At 45.8% G+C, this 24,186-nt stretch overlaps 1 protein-coding gene across 1 annotated transcript in view; it reads left to right on the top strand.

Moving 5' to 3' along the window:
* Positions 1-16,915: 16,915 nt before the first annotated feature.
* Positions 16,916-24,186, top strand: part of SLC9A8 (solute carrier family 9, subfamily A (NHE8, cation proton antiporter 8), member 8) — a 30,993-nt gene continuing 23,722 nt past the window's right edge. The window contains exons 1-3 of the mRNA XM_010569665.1: positions 16,916-16,996; positions 17,749-17,927; positions 22,376-22,456. Coding sequence (XP_010567967.1) covers positions 16,989-16,996; positions 17,749-17,927; positions 22,376-22,456 — 268 coding nt within the window. The 5' untranslated portion in view covers positions 16,916-16,988. The remainder of the gene's footprint in view (positions 16,997-17,748; positions 17,928-22,375; positions 22,457-24,186) is intronic.

The following is a 24,186-nucleotide window of genomic DNA, read 5'->3' as shown; positions in this document are numbered from 1 at the left end:
CTTCCCCTCTTCTCCCTGCCCTGCCTCTCTGCTGCATCCCAGCTAAGGGATTAGAAGCACCACAAAAGCCATTCTCCTTCCTTTCGCCCTCTTCCAATAAAATAAAATAAAATAAAATAGGAAGAGAGGTTTAAAAGTCTCAGATCATTCCACAGGGCCAGGTTAGGACTTCGGGGTGGGAGCACTTCCAAGCATGGCTGTTGCAGGGAGCACACGGGTGACTGCCCCACCACCTTCCTCTGCCGGCCGTGCTCCAGCCCGTACCAGCTACTCCAGCCCTCCCAGCCTGTGGTGGATAAACAAAGTCCCACTTTCTGCAGTTTAACGTACCGATGGTGCCAAAAACACTTTAAAGAGGGCTTGTGTGAGCACCTTTGCTGGCAGCCTGAAGAGGAAGGTAAGGTCTGTCGGTGCATGGCCACAAGCAGGAATGGAGGGACAGGTCCTGCCAGTGCACCTACACTCACAAGAAGATGTAGCTGCACCATTACAGCACATCTCCACATAAAAGGCATTCTGCATCACTGGAGGGAGAGCTCTGTTTTGATGGCTCGGGGGTGCCCCAGCGTGAGCACGGTGCTCCGAGGGAGGGTACGGGCACTATTGCACCACACACAGTCTGGAGAGGCTGGAGCTGCATATTCACAGTGGTGGCACCAATGCAGTTGCTCAACTGCTGTGCGTGGGAGACCAAAGTGGCAGCTATCATTGCTCACTCCTGATGAATGCTGGCGTGACCAGGCTGAGCAGACATCTGGCAGGCCAAATCCTGCACCCAGCCACGAGAGCACCGGAGCTGCGCTGGAGAGGGCGGCCAGGGGCTGCCTCGCACCCTGCAAGGAGCAAACCCACCTGCCCAGGAGTTGCCCTGAAGTCTCGGATCTTGGACAGGCAGTGCCACGTGCTCCCGAGGGCCAACAAGGAGCAGGCAGGGCTGAGGAGCGCTGCCCGGCAGGGTTAGCAGCAGAGCCTTACGCAGGAGCTGACCCCAGAGCAGGCAGCCAGGTAAAAGGGCTGCCGTGGGGAACATAATCCTCGGTTTTGGGGTTTGAAACGGTCGTTAAAGGGCTGCTCCACTCTGCACATCTCTTACTGTCACTTTACACAGAGGCTCGATGTGGACTACCTAATCTGGGAGGAAAATCTTTGTTCTGCCACTTCGGCAAAGGAGAGATTGTAGCAAGGATGTCACAGCCCTCGCTAGCACTTTGCAGTCTTTGTCACGGTCTCTGAAGTTTCTGGCACCTTCAGCCCCAATGGCAGAGACTTTCCAGAATAGACTCCATCCTGTGATTAGGAAAATGCCTCCACTTATAAAGGTGAGGACAGTCAGCATTGCACCGTGTCAGCCCTCCAGCTCTTCGGCAATGCTGTTTGCTTTGGATCTTCCCTGGAGTTTCTGCCACCAGACGGTTTGTGAGTGAAGTGGGAACCTGAGCTGTGTTGCTCAGAGAGACGTGCAGACTTGGGGTGGACTGGATGCTGACCAGCTCTCGGCTTTGCAAAAGCAATGTGCTCCCTTTATTTCTTAGTAAAAGTCTCTTTGCAACATGGGGCTTGCTCCAGCTCCATTTAAAGCCAACACAGTGTCATCACCGGCTTTGGGCAGGAGCAGGACACAGAGGATGCATGCATAGTAGGAATGTAAATATTTTCTACATGTACACCCACAGACACAGCATATGCAATAAATACTCACTCAGCATATTGTTTGCTGTGTGCCAGATCATAGACATAATTATTGATGCAGCAGGTTTTCAGAAAGACACAACAGGGTGTGTACTTAATTTGGCAATAAGAGCACACCTAAGTGGCCCTGGCATTTTCGGCTGGGTATTAGACCACTGCCACCCACGGGTGCTGCTATTTTGTCTCGCATTGATGTGTTGGCCATAACAGAAAGGAAACCAAAGGCAGATATTTGTTTATTGAGATGGAAAAACTCCACCGAACGCTGCAAGGTGCTCCTTGCAAGCAGGATTACTGTAGACCAGTTCTCAGATTATGCTACACTTTCTAACAAGGCTATTAGGGCTCTGATCTTAATAGCACCCGTACACGTGCCTAACCATAAGAATAGCTCATCCTGCCACAGTCAACAGATGTGTCATAGCTCCCAAAAGGGGCAATATCGACAGGAATTATTTTGCACAGCTCCATGTTCACTTGGGAGGTGGCTGTCGTCAGAAAAATAGGCTAAAATATTAAGCTTGTCATGGCACTTTGCAGAGATTCAATTGATTTCGTTGCCTCTGTTTGCGTCAGCCCACCTCTGAAGGCTGATGATCTATCCCAGTCAAAGTGGACTTGCGCAAAGACTCATAAAGTGTCTTTGAGATCTAAATATTCTGTCAAGGGAATACATCAGGCTGTACTTTCCAAAATTTCGCAAGGAAGGAATCTTCAGCAGACAAGAGATAAAATTATTGTGTAATTTAGTGTAATTCATCCAGATTTTAAAATATAAAATATTTTTTTGAAATAAAAAAAATTTAAAACTTAACAAAGTCCCTGTCAAAAAGCTGTGACGATGGCTGGGCTGAAATACTGCCAAACAAACTGTGTGGGAGTCAGAAATTAAACAGGCCATTTTCAGCACACCAGGAGGTCGAGATGGGGATGGTAGGAAATTCTCCACTGGGGCCAGCCTTGTTTGTGGATGGTGTGGAAGAGTGCTGCTCTTCCCTGGTCTGCAAGGGATCACAAGGATGTTGGGCAAAACCAGATGAAAGGGCAGTGCAGGCAGAGGTGAAACCCTGCCTAACTCCTGCCAGGTGATGGGGATGGAAAAGAAACATCTGGACTATTCAGACACACAGCTGGATTTCAAAACTAACAGCAGAGGCAAGAAAGTGGGGTGAAATTCTGCCTCTGTTGAAGCCACCTGTAAAAAAGACTTCAGGACTTCACACCATGTAGAAATGTGACTGCCTTCCATAAATCTGGGGACAAGGACAACCAGGAACAAAAGAACATTTCAGAGGAAATTGCTTTCTATTAACTCATAATTACATAATGCAAAATTAACTCGCAAAGGCCAACAGCTTAATTGGATTCCCAAGAGGGGAAGACAGTTTCGTGGTGAATAAGAACCTTCCACAGCTACATTAAATATGGTGTTTCAAATACAGAATGTAAATTCTTCTGCTGTGCAGCAAAAAAAATGCCCATTGCCTTCAATAGCTACGACTGAGGGGATTTTAACCACTTCCACTCAATCACTGACCAGTGCCAAGCTACCCACGTGACCCTATGAAAAAGCTCCATTCTGGACACCTCCTTGCACTTCCAGCCACACAGCTGAATCCTAATTAATTCTGTGAATATATTTGGATATTTTGCCAGAGTAAAGTATAAAGGCTTCCAGCCATCTTAACCTTCTTCCCAGCTTGGGCTTTGATTAACTGGAATAAATACTTAATTAGAAAGGCAAAGAACTGAACCTCTTGACCACCCAGGCATTGCTTCTGTAGTCATTGCCCTTTGATGTACAAGGAAAGGGCTTGTAGGACTTTCTTAAAACATGTGCAGCCTTTCATTTCTCTTAAAATCATAGCAAGTTTGGGCAAGTTTGGGGGTTTGTCATTCAGAAGCAGTGTGGTGAACATTGCGCAAAGTGATTCCTGCTCTACACTACATGTCGGGCTCCACATCGGTGACAGCGTCGGGTGAGAGAGGCACCCATTTCAGCCATGCACCCTTTCCCCTCCCCGTAACCTGCAATTCAACAGAGCACTCAAATACCTGCTTAAAAGTCACCGACTTCAGCAGGGCTTAGGCATGTGCTGAATCAAGGCTTAGGAAGCAGCTCAGCCCGTGAGAGCAATCTGCTAGAACCATCAACGCCGCCTTTAGGGTTCCCTGTCTTCTAGGCTTAATTACCGCCTGCTTTTGGCACTGGCACCATTTGTGCCGTATGCTTTTATTTTTCCCTAAAGGAGCATTTGCACCTTTACTATATTTATTTTATTCTGAGGAAATCCTAATGATTTTCTTTCATGCTTGATTTTGTTCCTGTTTGCAGTGGGACTCCTGCTGTCACTCTATAAATATCTGACTCTGAAGTCTTTGCAGGAGTGAGCGTGACTGAGAGCAGAAAAGGTGAAGTCAAGCTAAAGAGACCTTTACCAGCTCTAAAAACAGCTGCTGCTCTTGCTGCCGCAACTGATTTATACCTCATCTGGAGAACAACAGTTCAGAGCCCAGAATCATTGCCTCCAATGATTTATTTGGCTGTGCTGGAGTTTGGCAACGTGCTGTATAATGTTTTTTGCATGGAAGTGTCACTCTGAGGGAGGTTTAATTGCTTTCAACATGGATGGTGATGAGAATGCCTTGGAAAAGCTATTTGCATACGTTTTCTCGAATGCCAAATGTGTAACTTCCTCCACGCTCAGGCAGTCTGAGGCTGCTTCCCGGCATTAGTCAGCTTCGCTGGGTGCCTCTGAAAAATTAACAACCAGAAATTCCCCAGCATGGAGCAGAAAGCAAAACTCGGGGCCAGTTGTTTTGAATGTAGGATTATTTGTAACAGCTAAAACAGCAGGACTCTGAATATGGGGTTGCAAACCATAAACAGACTGCCCCAGGCCCCCAGCATCCAGGGCTCTATGGCCGACACTGCTTGCAGAAGTCCAGGGCGAAGCAAGGGCAAGGGCTCTGCACTGCCTGTTCCCAGGGTATTGGCTTGACTTGCTGAGCAAAAGAAAGTAAATGAGCGATTTCAACAGTACAGGGCCAGTGTCAAAGAGCTGAGCTGCCACCAAGGGCAGGGCACACACCTGCGCAACGCAGCACCACTCACACACTGTCTTTGCAGTACTGATTCTGGAAAACGCTCACCAGAGTCATCCCTCTGACGACCTTCACGCAAGGCCAGGAGGTGCCACACGCAAATTCCTTATCCTTCTTTCTCCACAGAATTCAAGGGCAAAGTATCTCTCGAGCGGCCTCAGAGGTTTACGCAGCATCAGTCACAACAATCTGGCCTAAACAGATCTTTACTGCACTACATCTCTCACTCTACAGGGCAGTTCATTTTTTTAATTACTTAATGTTTTGAAGCATCAGCTGTTGCCACAAGCAGGACCCTGCCTAAAGGAGTGAAAATAGGTATTGATTTAATGTCCTCAGTGCAAGGGATCCTAAGACACCTGGAAGCGACTTATTTTGGAACTGCAGCCACCCCCCTAGGCGAGCTTGCTGCCTGCCTGCATTTCCCCAGATACATGCTCTTTTTCAGCCTAGATGTTGTACCTGGAGAGGAGTTATTTACAGCAGTCCGGGATTTGCAGGCTGGTTGGCAGCGCTGTACAGCAGCCCCAGCTGTGCTGCCACACATAGCACAAATCAGGAAGAAGAAACACAGCATTTTTCTGTCCGTCACACAGTGAACGTGCTGCAAGACCAACACCTTCTGGAAGCATCAGATTTGTTGTGGAGGTGCTGTGCAGCTGCGTACGTGTGTGTGATGGATCAGCACCTTTTGAGCGCGATAGATTTGCTGAGCGTGTACAAACCATCTGCCCAGGAAAGCCACAAAGAAAGGCACCAGTCCTGGTTCCCCACACAGGACAGCAGTGGTCCTGTTTGCCCGCAAAGAAAAATGGCAATCATGTCACGGTGGACCTTGAAAGAGGCAGAGCATTTCCTGATGGACACCACATTTCTGGTGCGACGGGGTTGTTTGCGCCAACCTGGATACCGCAACATGGCACCATTTGTCCTGCTAGCCAGATTTGGGTTTGGTTTGGTTTGGTTTTACACATGTGGCTCTGTGTGTGTTGTGTATCCATCTGAACAACAGGAACAAGGGCTGCGATCCACAATCAGGCTGAGCCTGCTTTGATCCTCTGGGGAGCTCAAGATCTCAGCCCAAGCCCACACCAGGGTCTGTAGCTGACAGTGCAGAATGACCCTGAAATGCAGGGCAGGGCAGGAAAGGCGGAGCATCACCAGCTACTACAGAAATGGTGGAAACTGTAGCAAAGCAGAATACAGTCATCTAAACTGGAATTTAATCAAAAGACCAGAGCTCATATTTGCTTGTTATGAACAACCTAAGTGACTATGTGAAGTAGCTACAGCCAGAAAATATTCCAGTTGAAACTCAGGCTGAACTTTGTAAGAGCAAAAGTGGAAGTGGTAGTTTCTTTATTTCTTGCTGTCACCCAGTTAAAGCAGTGTAATTCTGTGGAATTTATGTCAGCCACACATCCTACCTTCCTGAAACACAAGCTGTAGGGTTCATTACAGGGTTTTACAGATGATAGTATGTGGCCTGTGATACAGAGGTGGCCAGCTGCAATGACCTAATTGGGTCTGCTGGCCCTAACTGCTCTGTGTCCCCAGACAATCACCACTTCATGATTCACAGGGAAAAAAGGTACTCCTTGCATTACCAGCATGACAGCTGGTTTCAGCCAGGTTCGCAGAGTTTCTCATCTTATGCAAGCTCTATTAGTTATTCACAACAGCTGACTGCAGCTAGCAGGCGAGTTTGCTAAGAATGGTGCCTAGTTACAACAACAAACCAGGCTTGGCTTTGCCATGGGCATATTTTTCTCAGATAAACCAAGAAAAAAAATTTTACAGTGTACAGTTCATTGTATGCAACCTGGATTTAAGCTGTTTAGTTTGTAAGGGTATTTTAAACTAAACAAACAGCTTTTTGTTAACATTTTCACTAGCACTGCAGATTTCTAGGTTTAAAATAGCACTGATCGCTTTGAGCCAGTACCGCTTCGCTGGGACAGAGGTATGAGATGTTATACATCCTAGTCAGAACTCTGAGACCATGCAACCACTTTTCTGGCAGTGTCCCTGAAATTAATTGGAGTATCAGTCAAAGGCCTGACCCTCAGGCTTTCCCTTGGATTTCGGAGCAGGGGGAGCTGCTGGTTTACAGCTTCATCTCACCCTACAGCCAGGGAGAGACATGGGCAGCAGCATTATGGCAATGGGCAAGGCACCCACTTCAATCCGTGTGCCACAGCTGGATGGATGTGGAAGAAAGATGGAGCGGCTGGATCTATCAGAAGAGTAATTGCAGGGGTGAAAGGAGGCTGTCAGAGCTGATCTCTTCTTGGAAAGAGAGGAGGATCCAAGGAGAATGGCCTTGCAAGGAAAGAAATAATTCCTTTGCCCTCGGCTCTTGCTCTTTTTACAGCAGCTTTCCTCCTCCAGCACTGCTGGACAAGGTCTGGCTGGGGAAGCATGGAGTTTCTTCAGAGGCACTGGTTAGGTGCTGTGTTTTGGATTTGTGACTAAATCAGTGTTGATAACACCCCAGTGTATTACCTACTGCTAAGCAGGGCTGTCACAACCTCAAGGCCTTTTCTTTTTCCCACTCTATCCCCGCAGCGAGGAGGCTGGGGAGGGGGTGAGAACATGGGGGTAACACACAGCTGGGATAGCTGACCCCCAGTGACCAAAGGGATATTCCATGCCATAAGATGTCATGCTTAGCAATAAAATCTCAGGCACAGGAGGAGGAAAGGGGGATGTTCGAGGTTATGGCGATTTTCTTCCCAAGTAACCCCTATGCGCTTCCCTGGGAACAGCTGAACACCTGCCTGCCGATGGGAAGCGGTGAATGAATTCCTTATTTTGCTTTGCTTGCTCTTGCAGCTTTGCTTTGCTTATTAAACTGTCTTTATCTCAACCCACCAGTATTTTCTCACTTTTGCGCTTCCGAATCTCTACCCCATCCCACTGGAGGGGAGCGAGCAACTGGGTGGGTGCTTAACAGCCCACCACAGCTAGATCGGTTTCCTTCATTCTTCCGTTTCGTTTCCTTTGTCATATATCCCCTCTTTCCTATGAGATAGTTACCGTTCTTGCCAGTGTTAAATCTTTGTTATTGTTGCTTTTTCACTTTACCTCTCTTAAATCTGTACTTCTCCCCTTATCTCTACTCCAGGCTACAGGAGAAATGTTGCTCTATCCAGGGCAAGACAGGCCATGTGGCCACGGGAAGGGATACCCCTCTCTATGATATGCAGCCGGCGTGTTGTGTGTCAAAAGTGATTTGTGGAGTAGGTGTGAACAGGAGCTGTGTTGTATCAACAAAGCAATTGCTGTCCTGATGAGGGATTACAGAGATAACAGAAGCAGCAGAACATTCTTCTATGGAGACACTTCAGAGGAATGCCCATAAAAACCACCACCAGCTGCCTCTGATGGAAAGGAGACATTAGAGAAAGTGTGGTCTACTAGTTAGAGCAGGAGTCAGCACATTCAGATTATTATTTTTCTCTCTGCTATCACTTTGCTGTATACTGAACTGGATACCTGCATCATTTCAGCTGTGAAACTTCTCTCTTCCAGCAGAGGCACCACGGACAGGGTAACGGAGCCTACCAAAACATCTAGGTCCTACAGCTTGGATTCCCAATGATCTGCTAAACAGCACTGGGCAGAGATCTCTGTCTTTCTGGCTATATCCAGGCTACTGAGCAGAAGCAGGTTGGAGGCTGGGAAGACCCAGCTGATGGGAAATCTGTGTGCACACTATCATTAAATCACACTTTGGAGTGCCCACCCCAGATGCCTCCCCATGTCCCAGCTGCCTTTGCTGTGCCATCCCATTACTGGCAAAGGGCAGAGAAGACTGGCGTCCTTCTTGGAAGGGCCCTGCATTGCCTCCTGCAAGGGCTGGCAGGTTTCAGAGGCAGCTCGAGAGCAGGCTGCTCATGTGAGCATGAGGTGACAAGTCCTGGGAGTGCCCAGCAGCTCCAGGCTATTGCCATGAGCAAGAAATGCAGTTTTTTGTACAGTTGTTCTCTTTTCCCATTGCCATTTGTTTGTAGACATGTCACAGCAGATGCTTCTCACCAGTACAACAGATACTTGGACTCATTTGGAGCTGGTACCAGTAACTGTAATCCAGCTAACAAAACACTCTGTTTATCAGAATTGTCACAAAGCTTTGTTAATTCCCACTGACAGAAGGGCTTTCAGGGTAGTCTGTAATAAGGAAGGAGGAAGAACTTTTAATTTATATGCCAACAAGAATGTAATCTAGAGAATACCTAAACGTTGCCTGCAACAAAAAGGTCTTCAGCGTTAAAAACAACCCCCAGCGGAGGGGCAGGGTGTGAAGGACTGCTGTGGGAGGGAGGAAAGCAGGGGACAGGCAAGGCCAGGCTTTCTGAAGCTGGTATTTGGGTTTCATCTCCCGGGTGATGAATGGCTTCTGTCTGGGAAGTAGCTGCCGCCTGGCCACCAAGGGCAAAGGCGGACACAACACTCATGGTTGCCCCCAGCGCATGGACCTACATCCAAGGAAGCTGCTGCCAGCCAGGTCCAGAACAGAAAAGGAGGTGGCTCTGCTCACAGCCCGATGCAAACGGGGGACCGGCTGCCAGAGGAAGCTGCAGATACTATAAGGTTCCACTATTTCAATACAGTGAAGAGTAGCTGGAGAGGCTATCAGGAGCAGGACTGCATCTGCTTGCCCTGTTCTTTGTCTCTCAAGATGTCTGCTTACAGCCTCTGCTGGCTTTTTGTAGGGGAAGGGGGGTGTTGTTTTTTTTAAATTCTAATTCTTGCCTGATCATAACTGATTTTTCCATTCTCGGTTATTTTGTTTGTTTTTCTTAATTCACAAATGATGGTTTCTACTGCTGGCTTCTTTTCCTGTCATTCCCTCTACACATGCACACATGCAAAGTGCCATCAAATCCTGGGATGGATACACATGCACCAAATATATAGATACACTCCAGAAACCACACCTGTGGCAAGGTGTGGGAGGCTTGAACTTGCAATGCTTGTTTGAAATTAAGCATTGAACAGCCCTTTAAAGAAGAAACTAGATTGACTTGAGGAAGACATTCAGGAAGAAATGGAAAAGGGCGGTACTTTGTCTTCACTGCCTTCTCTCGCCTCATTTTCTAAGTGTGCAGAAGCGTTCAGAGGTCACTGCTGGAAAGAAGACCCAGGGCCTGTAGGACCTGCTGGTCTGACGCACTGCGGCTGCATTCCTGGGCCTGGCAGAAGACATGACCGTGGAGCTGCATAATGCTGGGCTCCAGCCTGTGGTGCGGTCAGCCCATGTGTCTGGTTGCCTGTGGTGGCCAGAAAGGTCAGATAAGTAAGTGGTGTTAGTGAGAGCCATCTGTGCTGGTAAACAATCAGCAACCTGTTTAGTGGGAGATTAGGGTGAAAAAGTGGGAGCAGATTTCCCCAGTCTTTGTGGGTCTTGAGATAAAGTGTTGGTCAGAGGGCAGATGGTAGGGGACTCTGTGAGATGTGCTTCCCAGCTCACCTGTTGACTTGCTGTCCGTTTCAGGGCCGTTTCTCCAGCCTCTCTGTGCCTCAGTTTAGGCACTTGTAAAATAGCAACTGCCTCCTGCCGAAGCCTGTCACTAAGCATAACCCATTCATGCTGGGAGAGTCACGTCTTGAGACAGAAGGGCCATCACACACTGCTGCAAGAGTAGACTCAGATGAGTCACAGCACACAAGCACAGCACCAGCTCTGAAACACATGAAATGCCTGAGTTCTCAGTCCAAAAAAAATTCACTGTTTAAAGGCAAAACCTAGGGAGGACAATTCTTCTATGATCTGTGTCTGGGGCAGCACCTCCTGGCCCCACTAAACAGTGTCTGAACCATTCACCCAGCTGACCCTGTCTGTTGGGAAGCTGGCGAGCTCTGTGGATGGGGACTGTCCTCTGTGCCTGCCTATCTGGCAGAGCAGTTGTCGGTGCATGGCAGGGTACAAGCCAGTAAGAACAAGCATCTGGTGTCAATAATGAGGAAATGAGATTCGGGTTGGGAGGGCTGCAAACAGGGCTGGAGAAGCCATCACTTCTCAGCAAGGTACTCCTCACACCATCCCCATGTCCACGGCAAGAGAGGAGTTCAGCCTCCTCAGCCCATGTATTCAGCCAGTTGACTAGCAGTGCCAGCAGGTGACATGACAGTGTCCTCAGGAACATTTCCTCTCAGTGCCCTCTGGGTCCCTGTTTCCAAGGGCTGATCCCATTTGTTTGCATTTCAGACTGATCACAACCTTTGGTGACTGGCTACAGCAGCACATCTTGCTGGGCACTGACTACAGCCATGAGATGTGCTTCCCTCTGTCACTGCTTCCTCCTGGATAAACTCCAGATTTAGCATGTCAAAACCAGATGAAACATGAAATGAAAAGCAAACAAACCAAGCATCCAATAGTTTCAAACAACAAATACCAAACTAACAGGAGAGACATTATCTGCTGAGAACTCATGCCTGGAATTTGCCTCTACGTATATTTGTTTATATTTATACATATAAATGTGTATATATGTATGCACACACACATATGCCTACTGCATATATCTAGAGAACAAGAGAATAAGATGCTATATATACTAAGATACATTACGAAGATATAAACCCAAATCTATATGGTGAAGGGTTTAAAACAATTTTCAGCATTTCATCAGTCAGCCTAAGAGAATCCTTCCCATCTGCCCAAAAGCAATAAAGCAAGCAAATTACACGGCTGACTCTTTCCCTACCTTCTTAGCAGCATGCCTAAGCTTTGCCTGTATAATAAATAGATGTCCTGAGCTGATAACAAAGATCATTCATCCTTCCTTTTAAAGTACCATCAGTTCTCTCAGTCTCATAACTGGACTGCAGTATAATTGAGAGAAGGGAGTAGGAGGAGATGATCTTTTTGCACAGAGGTTGTTTTCAGGTCAATGCAGCTCCCCAGCATTCACATCCCAGCCTGCCAACATCTTCAGAAGCTGTGATGGGACCGATCCTGGGGGATGATGAAACCCCCAAAAGGCAGGTCTTTTGTAAGTAATAAGTGCCCTGTTGGCACTTTGGTGCTGTAGCCATAGGCATTTCCTCACATGCAGCCTACAGATACTGACATTTTAAGGTCACTGCTGATTTCGGTATTGCTGATACTGTTGATTTTGTCTTACGTCTTTGAAACCCCAGGCTCATCTCATTGTTTGGCCTATACCATATTCCACACCAGAATCAGAACCTGGCTTCGGGTGAGCTTAGAGCTGAACCCCTCTCCGTACCCCAGGAAATATTTTATTTTTACTATAAAGCCAAGCTATGAAGGTGATGGGCATATTTAAATACTTGTAGGATAGTTCTAGAGTAAATCTAGGTGAAGCACTTCCACCTTCCCTACAACATCTGGCAGCATCCTCCCATCGTCTAACTACACAATGCTGCAGAAGGAAGTTCAGTGCTCTCTATTTCAGAAAGACTTGAATTAAGGGTGACTTCAACCTCCCTAAGATCACTGTGTTTGTAGATAATCTAACAGGCTAACCCAGATGTCTCCAAGTCCAAAGACTGCCATAACTGCTAAACCAAGTCCCTAGAGTAAATCTGGCATGCCCTTGCTCCTAAAAGCCCACAGCCTCCACTTCTAAGAGAGAACAAAGTCCTGTGCCTTTAAATCAGTGCCTTTCCCTACGTTTCCAGCACAAAGTTACAGCTGGTCACTTACTCATCTGTGCCTGCCCTCAGTGTTCCACATAGCTATCTATTTAGGCTGTTCTGTATAATTTAAGAATTAAAACTAAACACTATATTACCTACAGCCACATCATCTTAGATGAGCTTCAACGACTGTGAAATTCCTGGGATCTATTAAAAGCAACAATCAGCGCACACATTAATCAACAGATGCTCAGTAGCTGTGCATCAGAAAACCACAAGTGAGAAGCAGGCTGACAGGCCTCCTGCCAAAATGATTACTTTCTGTTGCAACCAAGTCCTTGGAAAACCACCTGTACAGTGATGCTAGACCGGTGTTTGGTTCACTAGTTATCTCAATGGTAGTAAGTCTGACTTACCCCTTCTCAGTGGCAACAACAGGTCAAGCAAGCAGTGGTATTTTCTGCTGATGAGTCAGAGATGAGACATGAAAATTGCCATCTCTTCATATGGAACATTTTAGATGTTATAATTTGATGTCAGCTGTGGTTAATTCACCCGTAGTGCGCTGCTCTGAGGGATGACCACTTCAGCGGAAATATAACAACTCGCTGTAACTGACCAACTGCACCTCCCGGTACCGGGGGTTTCCTGTTCTCACTTACTCACTCAACCCAGCAGCCTTTGATGCCTCCAGCCGCTCTGATGCTCCCCCTCCTACAGGGGTCCCTGGGATCCTTGTGCTCCTTCTACCTTTTCCCTTTTTCTTCTTTTTTTTTCCCTTCAGATCCTGGCATTTGCGAGGTTCAGTCCCAGGTTTGTGTTTCTCTAAGTTCCCAGGCCTCTACTTTCCTGGCTCAATCCTCCTTCCTTCCATGTCCCTTCCTGGACCCTTCCCATGGCCCCCAACACCCATCTGTGGTTCCCCTTGGCCAGGGCCAGCAGCCACAGAGAGGAGAAGGTCAGCTCACATCCTGAAGAGTTACATCTGCATTCATCCCTTTTCTACATCAATCTCTCATGATTAAAAGCACATGACAGCTACAAGGCCAGTAAAGCAAAACAAGCGTGGAGTTTCCTGATTATGCCAGTTGAAAGATTTAAGGAACAAAAACAACTGAAAAAAACGAGGCCAAGGCCAAAACCAAAAAACCCCAAAACAAAAGCAAAGAAAAAGCAACGAGAAAGCAAAACAGCTAAAATTTCTGGCTTTCATTCTTAGGCCAAATGACCTACTCTTCACGCCAAGCAAAACTCGAGTAACCAGGAAAGATAGTTTTAAGATTTTCTTTATTCTGCACCAGCCTGGTACAGAATTGAACACCACTCTGTTGACAACTGCAAGAGCCCATTGCAACAGGTGAAGTTTACACAGGACTCTAGCCATGCCCTTTTCCCTGACCGACACTGCTGCAATGGCTCTACATCTTCCACCATTTGCTGATTTGCTTTTAAGAAACTTTGCCCTTGCAGACAGATGCAGCTACTCCTTTTAACCCAGAGCAGCATAGGCACAGCTATAAGATATGGAGGAAAAGGGGCTACAGGGAGGAGGAGCAGACTTCCGTCAGAGCTGCACAACAAAAGAGGCACCAGTTATTAAGTGCAACAAGGGGGCTTCCAGCTGCACAACAGGGAAAAAGTTCTTCGCCCTGAGAGTGGTGCAGCATGGGGACAGGTCTCCCAGAGCAGCTGGGGACTCTCCATCTTTAGAGATTTTCAATATTTCTCTGGACAAGGCCCTGACCAACCTCCTCTAACTTTGAAGCTGGTCCCACTTTAAGCAGGCGGTTAGACTGGAGTCCGCCGGAGGTGTCGTTCAATGATTTTTTTTCTCTGATTTCTACGTGGACAGGATAAGGACTGGGCGAGGAGGGCTGGGCTGCACATCACGGGAGCTTCTTCCTGTCACCCAAAGCACAAGCTGTACAGCGCGGAGGCAAGATGCATATGGCCCCCACTGTCCTTCTCTGCCACATTCCCACCCACCTGTTCTCCCTCAATTTCACTACTTTCAATTTCACTACTTTCAATTTCACTGGGCTTCCCAGAAAAGCAAAAGAAAAACCCCCAAAGTCATTTTGACCTAAAACCATGCAAATTTGCAGAAGACCAATTTCTTTTTAGAAATGTTCTCAAGGGAAACACTGACAATTCACCTTTTAGTGACCAGCTACTTACAGCAATCTAGAGTGACCTGCACCAGTCTCAGTTCGTACTGAAGTGAGCTTCCATATCCCTCTGGTGCTTTGACACAGTACATTTGGAGTAGTTCACAAATACTGAAACTGGTCAAGGCTTGGCAAACTTTGCATTTTAATTTTTGCACAAAAAAGGAAGACAGTGTTCATAAGGAAACTTCCTGTGTTTCACCAGCTGAAGTGTAACCCATTCTGGATCAAGCTTCACTATTTATGGATGAAGTGTTGTTCATAATCTCCCCTCCAGAGCATTGTGAAAACTGAGATCAAAGAGCAGAAGCAACTGAGTTTCTGATGTGTTGGAGGCCTACAGTCCCCCCAGTTTCCAAATGGAGTAAGATGCGCACATTACCTCTGGAAATCAGCTTAGAGCACCTTGCAAAGTGCCATCCTCATTTTTCACTGGCACCAGTGAGTTTTAAGTGCACCACATCACATGTGCCTAAGCTGAAGTCATGCACTCTAAACTGTCCCAAATGCTACTGGGATGGAGAGAATGAGTTAAAGCAGATGGGGCTTGGTAAACTGCAGATTGTCGGAAATTAGCCAGTGTGGAAAAAAAATTTGGTTATAACTGTAGTAAGACTAAGTACGTCACCAAAAAACAACATCAGAAGATGAGAGCAAAGGAGGTGTGGGTTCAGTCTCACTACAGGAAACCAGACATTCTCCAGCTCTGCCCCACCTGTGACACAAAGAGAAAAACAGCTGCTGCCCAAATCTCACTGTTTTTTAAAACTCATGCATGTTCATACCTATTTGAATGGCCTTCACTTTCATTTAAACAGATCACGAGTGTCAGTGTGTCTGTGCCATAAATCTACATTTTTGTTTTGATTAAATGGCATAGCTGATATTCTAATGGGCCTCCAAAAGGACCTGAGGGATACAAACCAATATGTCTGTTTGTACAACCCCCTTTTTTTCCCTGAGGAAGTCAAACCAGAAATTAACAGAAACGCATGTGATGCTGTTATACTATTTGTTTCCATAGTGCCTGTCATCCCAGCATCTCAAACTTTCACAGACTGGATGTATGTATGTCCATGACTGGCTTTGTAAGCTGGGAGGTGCTAATTAGCCCCATTTTCGAGGTAAGAACTGATACATGGGAGAGCTTAGAGATCCAAGTCACAGCAGCAGCCTGTGTCAGAGGAGGGCATTTGAAACTTACACCAGATAAGGCCGACACCTCAATGATATTTTAATTCAAGATTATTCTGACACTCATTTTGTGGCAGTGGCTTTCTGATTCAGCTTGATGGTAACTTGATAAGCACTAATTTGATACTTTCTTTTTGCTGTAAGGCTAGGCTCTCAGTCCGTGGTTGAGCAGTGAAAGCCAACCATGGATCAGCTGTCCACATACCCAGGCCTGCTCAGCCAGCAGGAAAGGGTTAGGGGAGCTGCAGGTTGAACATGTCTTATCTAAAAAGTCAGGATCCATTTCCTGCTTTTAGGCACCACACAATATTTTGATGTGATGCTTCAGCATACTTCTGCAGTCATTATACCCCGATTTCCAGCACACCCTCTGAAAAAATAACCCTGTGCCACCACGACCTCAGTCTCCATTTAAGCACGAGGGGTTACTTATGAGCTTGGGTAGTGGCAATCGAAGGGAAAGGAGCCACCAGGCAATGACCGTTGAGGGACAAGGAGCTGCTGGGCGATGGCAGCTGAAGGGAAAGGAGCCAGGCAATAGCGTCAGGGAAGGAGCTGCCAGGTAACGACGACTGAGGGACAAGGAGCCACTGGGCGATGGCGCCTCTGAGGAACGTGATGGGCCGCTTGGCAACAATGGCGACTGAGGGACAAGGAGGTGCTGGCTGATGGTGGTTCTGAGGGACACGGTGCCCAGCAGCAATGGCGACTGAGGGACACGGAGCCGCCGGGCGATGGCGGTTCTGAGGGACACGATGCCCGGCAGCAGTGGCGACTGAGGGACACGGAGCCGCCGGGCGATGGCGGCGGAAGGCCAGTCCCCAGCGCGAGCCGCCAGGAGCGCGGGGCGCAGGGTGTGGCCCTGGGGGCAGGCCATCCCCGCTGGGCAGCGCGGGAAGGGTGACATCACACCGCGGCACCAGCCCATGACCACGCCGCGCCGGCACGCAACGGCGGGACACCGCGCTGCCCGCCGCGCGCGCAGCCGCCCCCGCTCTCACGTGACACCCCCCCCCCGATCACGCGACCGCTTGAAGGACGCCGGCAGCAGGCAGCCGCCGTGTACGCATGCGCGCTCTCGCCCCCCCACCCTCCCCGGTCCTATCATAGAGATTGCGGACGCGCCCGCTAGAGTGTCGCCTAGGAGCCCCGGAAGTGGCTGCGTGCCGGGCGGCTCCGCAGGAGCGCGGTGGGAGGTTTAAGCCGGCGGCCGGCAAGATGGCGGAGTGAGTGTGGTGGTGGTGGTGGGGCCGCGGGCGGTAGGAGGGGTCGGGCCGCTCCCCTTCCCCGGGCCCTGCTGGCGGGAAAGCGTCGCCTCCGTGGCAAGGCCTCGCTGCCGTGCGCCCGACGGGCGGTGCCCTTCCCCTCAGCAGGGTCTTGCGGGGGGGAGGGGGGGGGCAGTGTCCCCAGCCCCTCGGTGATGGCTCCTCCGCTCAGCACGGCGCCGGGGGCTGAGGGCTGCGGGGTGGCCCGCCGTGTAGCGGGAGCAGCCCGACGGGCTGTGCCTACCCCTGGGCTGAGGGCTGCAGCGCGGGCCCCTGGAGGGGGGTCCAGGAGCATCCTGCCCACGGGAGGAGGAGAGCGGCCCTGCGCGGCGGGGAGGGCTATGGGAGCTGGCAAGTGCAGTCCCTGCGGGTGCCGTTAGTCTGGCACTGCGGGTTTGTTAACACTCGGTGGGTTAAGTGGGCTAGTTCGTTCTCTCTGTGTCAGGCTTTCACCTGCATCCCAAGCTGTAGCGCAGAATATTTGGTGTATGCTGTGCATGAAGGAACTCAGCAATAATAAGCCTCATGAATCTGAGCTTCCAGTATTTGTCTGTAATCAGAGTCCACTTTTAAAAGGCAACATTAACGTGTTGGTCACTGGCACAAATTCAGTGTGATCTGGTGGTTGTTTCATGTCTGCGTGTCTTTAGTAGGCTAAGTCTTTATCATGCTGTTCCCATCCAGTATAATCACGTCTTATATTATCCTGACAGGTCTGCAAATGCCACCCATGAAGTCATCAATGTCACCCTCCACGCTACGCTGGCTGCTACTACCAAATTGGTGGTACCTACACCTGCTAAACCTATCCTTCCAGTTCAGACTGGAGTCCAAGCACAGCAAGAGGAGCAATCTAGTGGCATGACGATTTTTTTTAGTCTTCTTGTTTTAGGTGAATGATGAACTGAAAAGTCTTTTAATCTCTGTTAATCATGCTCTGTATCTGAGGACATAGGCCACCTTTCAAAATCATAGCATTTTATTTCTCCTCTGGTTTTCTCTCTATGAAGTAGAATATTGTACAGGCACAGGGATTTAGAAAGTGGAGTATATAACTGCCTGAACCTCCCAAACCTGTGGAAAGCTGAGGACCATTGCAAACCTTTTCACCATGGTCTCAAAGTGCAAACAACCTGTTTATGGCATATGTTCATGTATGAAAAAGACACTGTCAGAATACTCCATGGAGCTTGCAGCTGTGTTTGAGGACAGTGTACTAGACAGATGTCAGTTTACTTCTAGCACTTCTGGACAGCCCTCAGATATTCTGTTATATAAGACAATAGAAGGCAGGCAGATTTACATGCATAAGTACTAAAGTTCAGTATCTATTTTTCTGGCTCTCCTTACTTTCTTACATTCCTGCAAGAGTGCGATAATAACATGCAGATTGCCGTAATTATATTAACATTGTTGTACATGTATAGACATTTTGAATGGCAGATGTGTGCCCAACTTTTCTGTAAGTCTGGGCTGTTACCTTTCTTTAATAGAGTATAATTATCTCTCACCATCTGCTTAGAGAGCAATGCTGTAGTCAAAACTAACAGTAACAAAACTTTCATGGAGGGTTAAGGGTTTGTCTGTTTTCCTTTGTGTGTTTGTGTGCTTGGTTCCTCCAAAGCAAGCTACACTGAGAGACTTTTTCTGTGACGGATGGGTCACCTAACTTCTCTGTGGTTATTCTTTGCAGTAGCAAACGGAGAAAATAATAGGTATGGAGTTGGCAGCAATGCAGAAACTTCTGCAAATCATTTGGGCTTTAAAAAAAAAAAGTCTCCTATAAATAACTATTAAGTGCAGCAAAAAGTAGAAGGCTTCTGCTTATTTTTAAAGTATCTATTTGTCTTCAGAGAGGGTTAATGTTTTCCCAGAAGTCAATGGCATATTAGAATTTGAACAGAAATGAAAGACCAAAGCAAAATGCAGTGGATCAGAAGACTTCTAAGACGAAAATAAAATTTCTGAATATGTGTGTCTCATGGATTTTAAAAGGGCCATTCATGGTAAAATTGTATTCCTAGGAGTTTAGAACAGACCTATGACTTTTTTGGCTGTGTTCCGCCCTATTTATGCTAGTCTGATAACTTAATGGTTCTTAAAAGCATCACCCTCAGGACAGGGGAGTTCCCTGAACAAAGTAAAGCCAGTATAAAAGCTTCTTGTCCATAGTTATTCCCATTCATAATCTCTGATTTAAGAGTGTAGGAAGGGTGAAAATGAATGTGTATACCATACTCTTAAATCTGGATCTCATGAGCTGTAAAATGGTCTTTAGAATGTTCTAAACTGGAATAGACCCAGAAGCAGATCCGTTCTGAGCTGCATTGTGTCAAAGCCAAGCCCCAAATTTAAAGTGCCTGAAGTAGCATGAGTTAGTCTCTGACCCCAGGTTTCTATGGCTCATTTATCTGTTCAAACACCACTTTGCTTTCAAAGTCATACCTCTGTTCTGCCATGTTCATGTGATCCATTAATTCCCTTCTGTTATGTTACATGCTTTTACTGTGCTCTTCCTTAAGGGGACACTGAAATGTTCTTTTACCCTGTCCAGAACACTGCTTTTTCCAGCCTCTTGCCCAGTTGTTATACTCCTGATACATGCAAGTGCTTGAAGCAGATAATATGCTGCCAGATACAAACTGCACAGTCTTATACAAGGAATGGGTGACCAACAGCTAAAGAATGTACCAGGCTGCCATAATACTTAAGGTCGTGGGAGTTACTTCATAGACTATGGTTGCTTTTGTTTTGTTGCCAAAGCAAAGTAGTCGAAAGCTGGTAGGAAGGAGATGGTGATTAGATCTGCTAAATAGAAAGCATGTTTGTGCTTGTGTTGGAGTTTGCTGGAAGTCCGTAATGTCCAGATGCCTTTATGGATCTATTCCAAAGAGCAGTATCGAATGCTCTTAACACAGTAATCCTAGATGTCTTTACTGAATGCATATTTTTCATGTTTTAACAGGCAGGAAATTGATACGAAACTCAATAATACTGATTGACAGGTGAATAAAAACTTTGCTTAGGATATCATAAAGATTGGTGGAGTGGAAGTGGGGTAAATTTGTGGGGAAGGGAGCCCTGCCAGTCTTCATGGATGGAGCCATCCCTGCTCATCACTCCGAACCCACAGCTTTGGCCCTGAACAAATTACATGCCAGTAATTGAGCAAATATTACTGTTTTTCATGAGTCCTTGCTCAGTTCATAAGCCCAACCATGTATTCATGTGCACATCAGTGAAATGCTCACCATGTTGTGTATGAACTGGGTGTATGAGATAACAAGTGGGAGAATGCAGGTGTCAGTGTGATACCCATTCCTTAGCACTGTGTTGGAGAACAGAACAATGAAAAGTGGTATTTGTTTTTATGAGGTTTGTACTTGTTTTTGTGACACTGTATAGTAAATACAAATCATGTTGTAAACCCCAGTAGTTCACAGGTGGCATGATCCAGCAAACCATGTCAGTGCTCAGAACTACTTGTGGGCCATTTTGCACCTTTTCAGGTTGTAAATTGAAAGCATTCTTCTGAACGATCTGTGAGTGGCTGTTTGGTTTTTAGTTAACTAGAAGGAGCTGTTAAACCAAATCACTAAGAGCAGTTCCAAGAAGTGAGTTCATTCCCAAGTTCAAAATGTGTGCTGCTGTAGTGTGGCCTGGCACTGTGCTGCCCACACTGAAATAGGGTGAGAGTCACAGACGGAAGGCAAAGAGTAAGAAGAATGAAGATTCCGATTGCAGTTATGACTAGGTTTGCCAAATACACAGTTTAAAACAGTCTCTGCTGCGATTAACAGGCCACAATTTGATTCCAGTATATAAAATGCTATTGACTTTGCTTGAGCTTCGGTTGCTTTCTGACAAAGCACAAGCAGTAATACTGCTTATATCCCAGGCCACTGCAAAATGATTTGTTAGCAAATAGAGCGAAATACATGTATTACAGACATGCAGGCCAGATGTTGTTTCTTTGACCCTTTGTTGAGCTAAATTAAAATGGGAGAAGAATTGTGGTTTTCAATGCTTTTCAATTTCAATGCCGGGAATATTCAGATCAAAATTGTTAGGAATTTAATAATCCAGGATTATTAAATAATAAGTTTCCTGTCTACAGTAGTTCTAAAAGAATCAAGTGGTATCTTCCAACTATATCCACGGGTGGTACTCAGATCTGCTATAGATGCTTTGTAATTTGCCTTTACCATTGGCATAGAGGCTGTGATGGCATTTTCATATTACTGTAACCTTCATTTTTGTTGTGAGATATAGACTTTCTCCCAACTGGGTGAAATACATTACTACAGTACAAAATTCAGTTTTTAAAAATAATAAGTGAATGTTGCATCAGATTTAAATTCTAATTATTTTTAACTTCAAGCCAAATCTGTTTTGTTATTTTCCACACTGGTCCTTTCCCCTTACTGGTTTAAATTTTAGCAATGCTTAGCAGTAAATGTCTTTTGCTGATTTGGGTAAGAATTTGGCCGATGCTTATTATGAGAACCAGGATATTTAAATGGTTACCCATTCTGCAACCTCGTAGCCCCACTGAATGGGATTTGCAGAGGGTATGAAGCCAGACTCTTCTGAGGTGCACAAAAGAACAAGAAGCACCAGTCACAACTTGCAACAAGGGAAATATGGATTGGAGAGAAGAGGAAAATTCTTCATCATGAGACTTAAGCACTGGAACTGGGGTTGAGAGAGCTTTTGACTTCTTTATCTAAAGAGATTTTCAGACTTGACTGGACAAGGTCCTGGGCAACCTTCTTTGGCTTTGAAGTTAGCCCTGCTTTGAGCAGGAGGTTGAACTAGATGACCTCAAGAGATCCCTTCCAATGTAATTTTACTGATTCTGAGATTATCCATTTGGGTAAAGCCCATCTGCTCAGAGGGACTCAGATGTGAAAGTGTGTAGCTTTGAAATTTTAATTAAGGCTATGTGTACATGTATGTTTTATTTCAAAATTACAAAATATTTACCAAAAACTTTTATTAAAACAGTCTATTCTGTATAACTGACATTTTTTATAGCTACTGCTCAAATAGGGTTTTCTTGTAAGCTGACTCAGGCTCTAGAAGTACTAATACTGGTATTTTTAGAAGATAATTTTAAGTCCTAAAATTTGCCTTAGTTATTTTCTGTCATTTGTAGATCCATTTACGTACTTCAGTGAGAATTAGGTTTGAACTAAAATTTGGTTGCTTGCATTGGTGGATTTCTACTAAATCATTAGGTGAAGTTTTGCTGTGTGTATTTTAGAAATACTACTTAAAAGTGTATTTTATTCTCTTCTAACAGTTCTAAATCTGCAATTTATTTTTTTTCCTTCACAGCTATCTGCATCATATTGGTGCATTTACTGATAAAATACCGACTTCATTTTTTACCAGAGAGTGTGGCTGTTGTTTCTTTAGGTGAGTAACTATGATGTTTTTATATTGAATTTGTGTTAATTCAGGGACTCTCAGTAGTCTGTACTTGAAATAATGCTCTGTTGTGTGTTAACCATGACTAGAAAGATGCAGCAAACTGGATGCAGTGCAGAAAACAACCAATTCATAGAATTAAATTCATGGAAGAAGCATGGAGCATATGTGCAGAGTCTGGCCCAGTAAAATGACACATATAGGCACTATAGGGTTGTCAGTACATAAGTACTTTGCCAGCTTTCTCTATTTTTGCATCTGCACTGTAGTACAAGATACTGCAGCACTCCCTGGCAGCAGGGCCCTGGCCTTCCCTTTGTAGTGGTAAATGTGTTTGTATTACTTTCAGTAAAATTCTGTCTGTATGTGATTTTAATCTATCTGGGGACTGTAATTGTATCCTGAAAACTTGCCTTTACTGCTAGATACTTAACTATCCCTGTAGTACCGTGACAAGAGCTCTTCCTATGACATAAGAATGCCACCCTTAATGAAGATCAAGTGCTTACTTAATTTCAATTAAATTTGGAGTATTCCTAAGCCTGTAGTTTTATGTTAGGGTAATTTAATTTATTTGTATGGTGTTGCTCCTGATTTATAAATGTGTAAATGAGGAGGAAATCAGGCCAAATACATTTATTATTTTCTGTACATACTGTCTAAGACAATGTTTAAAGAACCTGGTCTAACTAATCCCAGCAACAGTTTTTCAGTTGTCTCTGTAACTTGCTTACGAGAATCTGTGGTATTTTTGCCTCTATTACTAGTGATAATTTCACTGACAGCAATTCTAAAAATACAACTAAAAGAAAAGGATGCTTAGGTGTAATACTAACGTAGTGTAGAGGAGTGTAATACTTGTTGAGCAGGTAGATTTTTGTCTTTCTCCTGGGCTTTGCCCACTGTACTTTCTGGTACCTTCTCTCATCTCTTAACTGTATTTTCACACAATTTTGCAGTGGGAGGAAATAAGCTTTCTGGTGCTTGTCAGTACCTTATGCTTTCTGGAAAACAGGAATCTTCTTGCATCTTGGGTGCTAGATTGAGAATATCTTCGAGCTGTTACTTAGCAGAAAGAAAAACATATTTTCCTACAGGCGTGACTCCCTGAAGTTTTAGATAACTCTGTCTGGTGCAGACCACATCACATTACTAGCATAGTAGAAGGTGTTGAAGCTTAAAGAGACATTCACTTGCAAAGTCATATTTGAGTTTTGATGTTTCTGTGCAGCTGAAAAACAAATAGACCTGTAAGAAATCTGTCATAGTGCTGGTATGGACTTCCTGGGTGTTGCATGCACACCTTATCTTTGTAGGAGCAGCATCCATGAGACTTTTGTGTGTTTATGCTTCTGTCTATCATAGTATGACATAGAAAGATCAGAGCTGCTGCAGATCATCCTGGCTTGCTTTGTCATCCCCGCAGAAACCATGCAGTGTTTGTTTCATTATTGACACACTTCTCTTTCCTTCCCTTCTTACATTATTGCTGTGGACAGGTGAGATGTCTTGTGTGGTATATCTTCCACTGTCTTGAAAGGTTCCAAAAGGATACTACTATCCCTTCAATATCCTTCCTCTTTGTACACAAAAATCCAGGTGAAAGGTGTTAATTTAGCTTCTAATCAGGTTAGTTACCATTGTTATCAAATAGCTAATCTAAATTTAAGCATAATCCCCAATTTAAAATGCAGCAGTATATTGGCTCTTGCTGGCCT

The sequence above is a fragment of the Haliaeetus leucocephalus genome, unplaced genomic scaffold, assembly GCF_000737465.1.
Source record: "Haliaeetus leucocephalus isolate CR32 unplaced genomic scaffold, Haliaeetus_leucocephalus-4.0 Scaffold273, whole genome shotgun sequence".
NCBI lineage: Eukaryota > Metazoa > Chordata > Aves > Accipitriformes > Accipitridae > Haliaeetus > Haliaeetus leucocephalus.
Note: the sequence above shows the minus strand (reverse complement) of the source record. Positions and strands in the feature narration are given on the sequence as shown.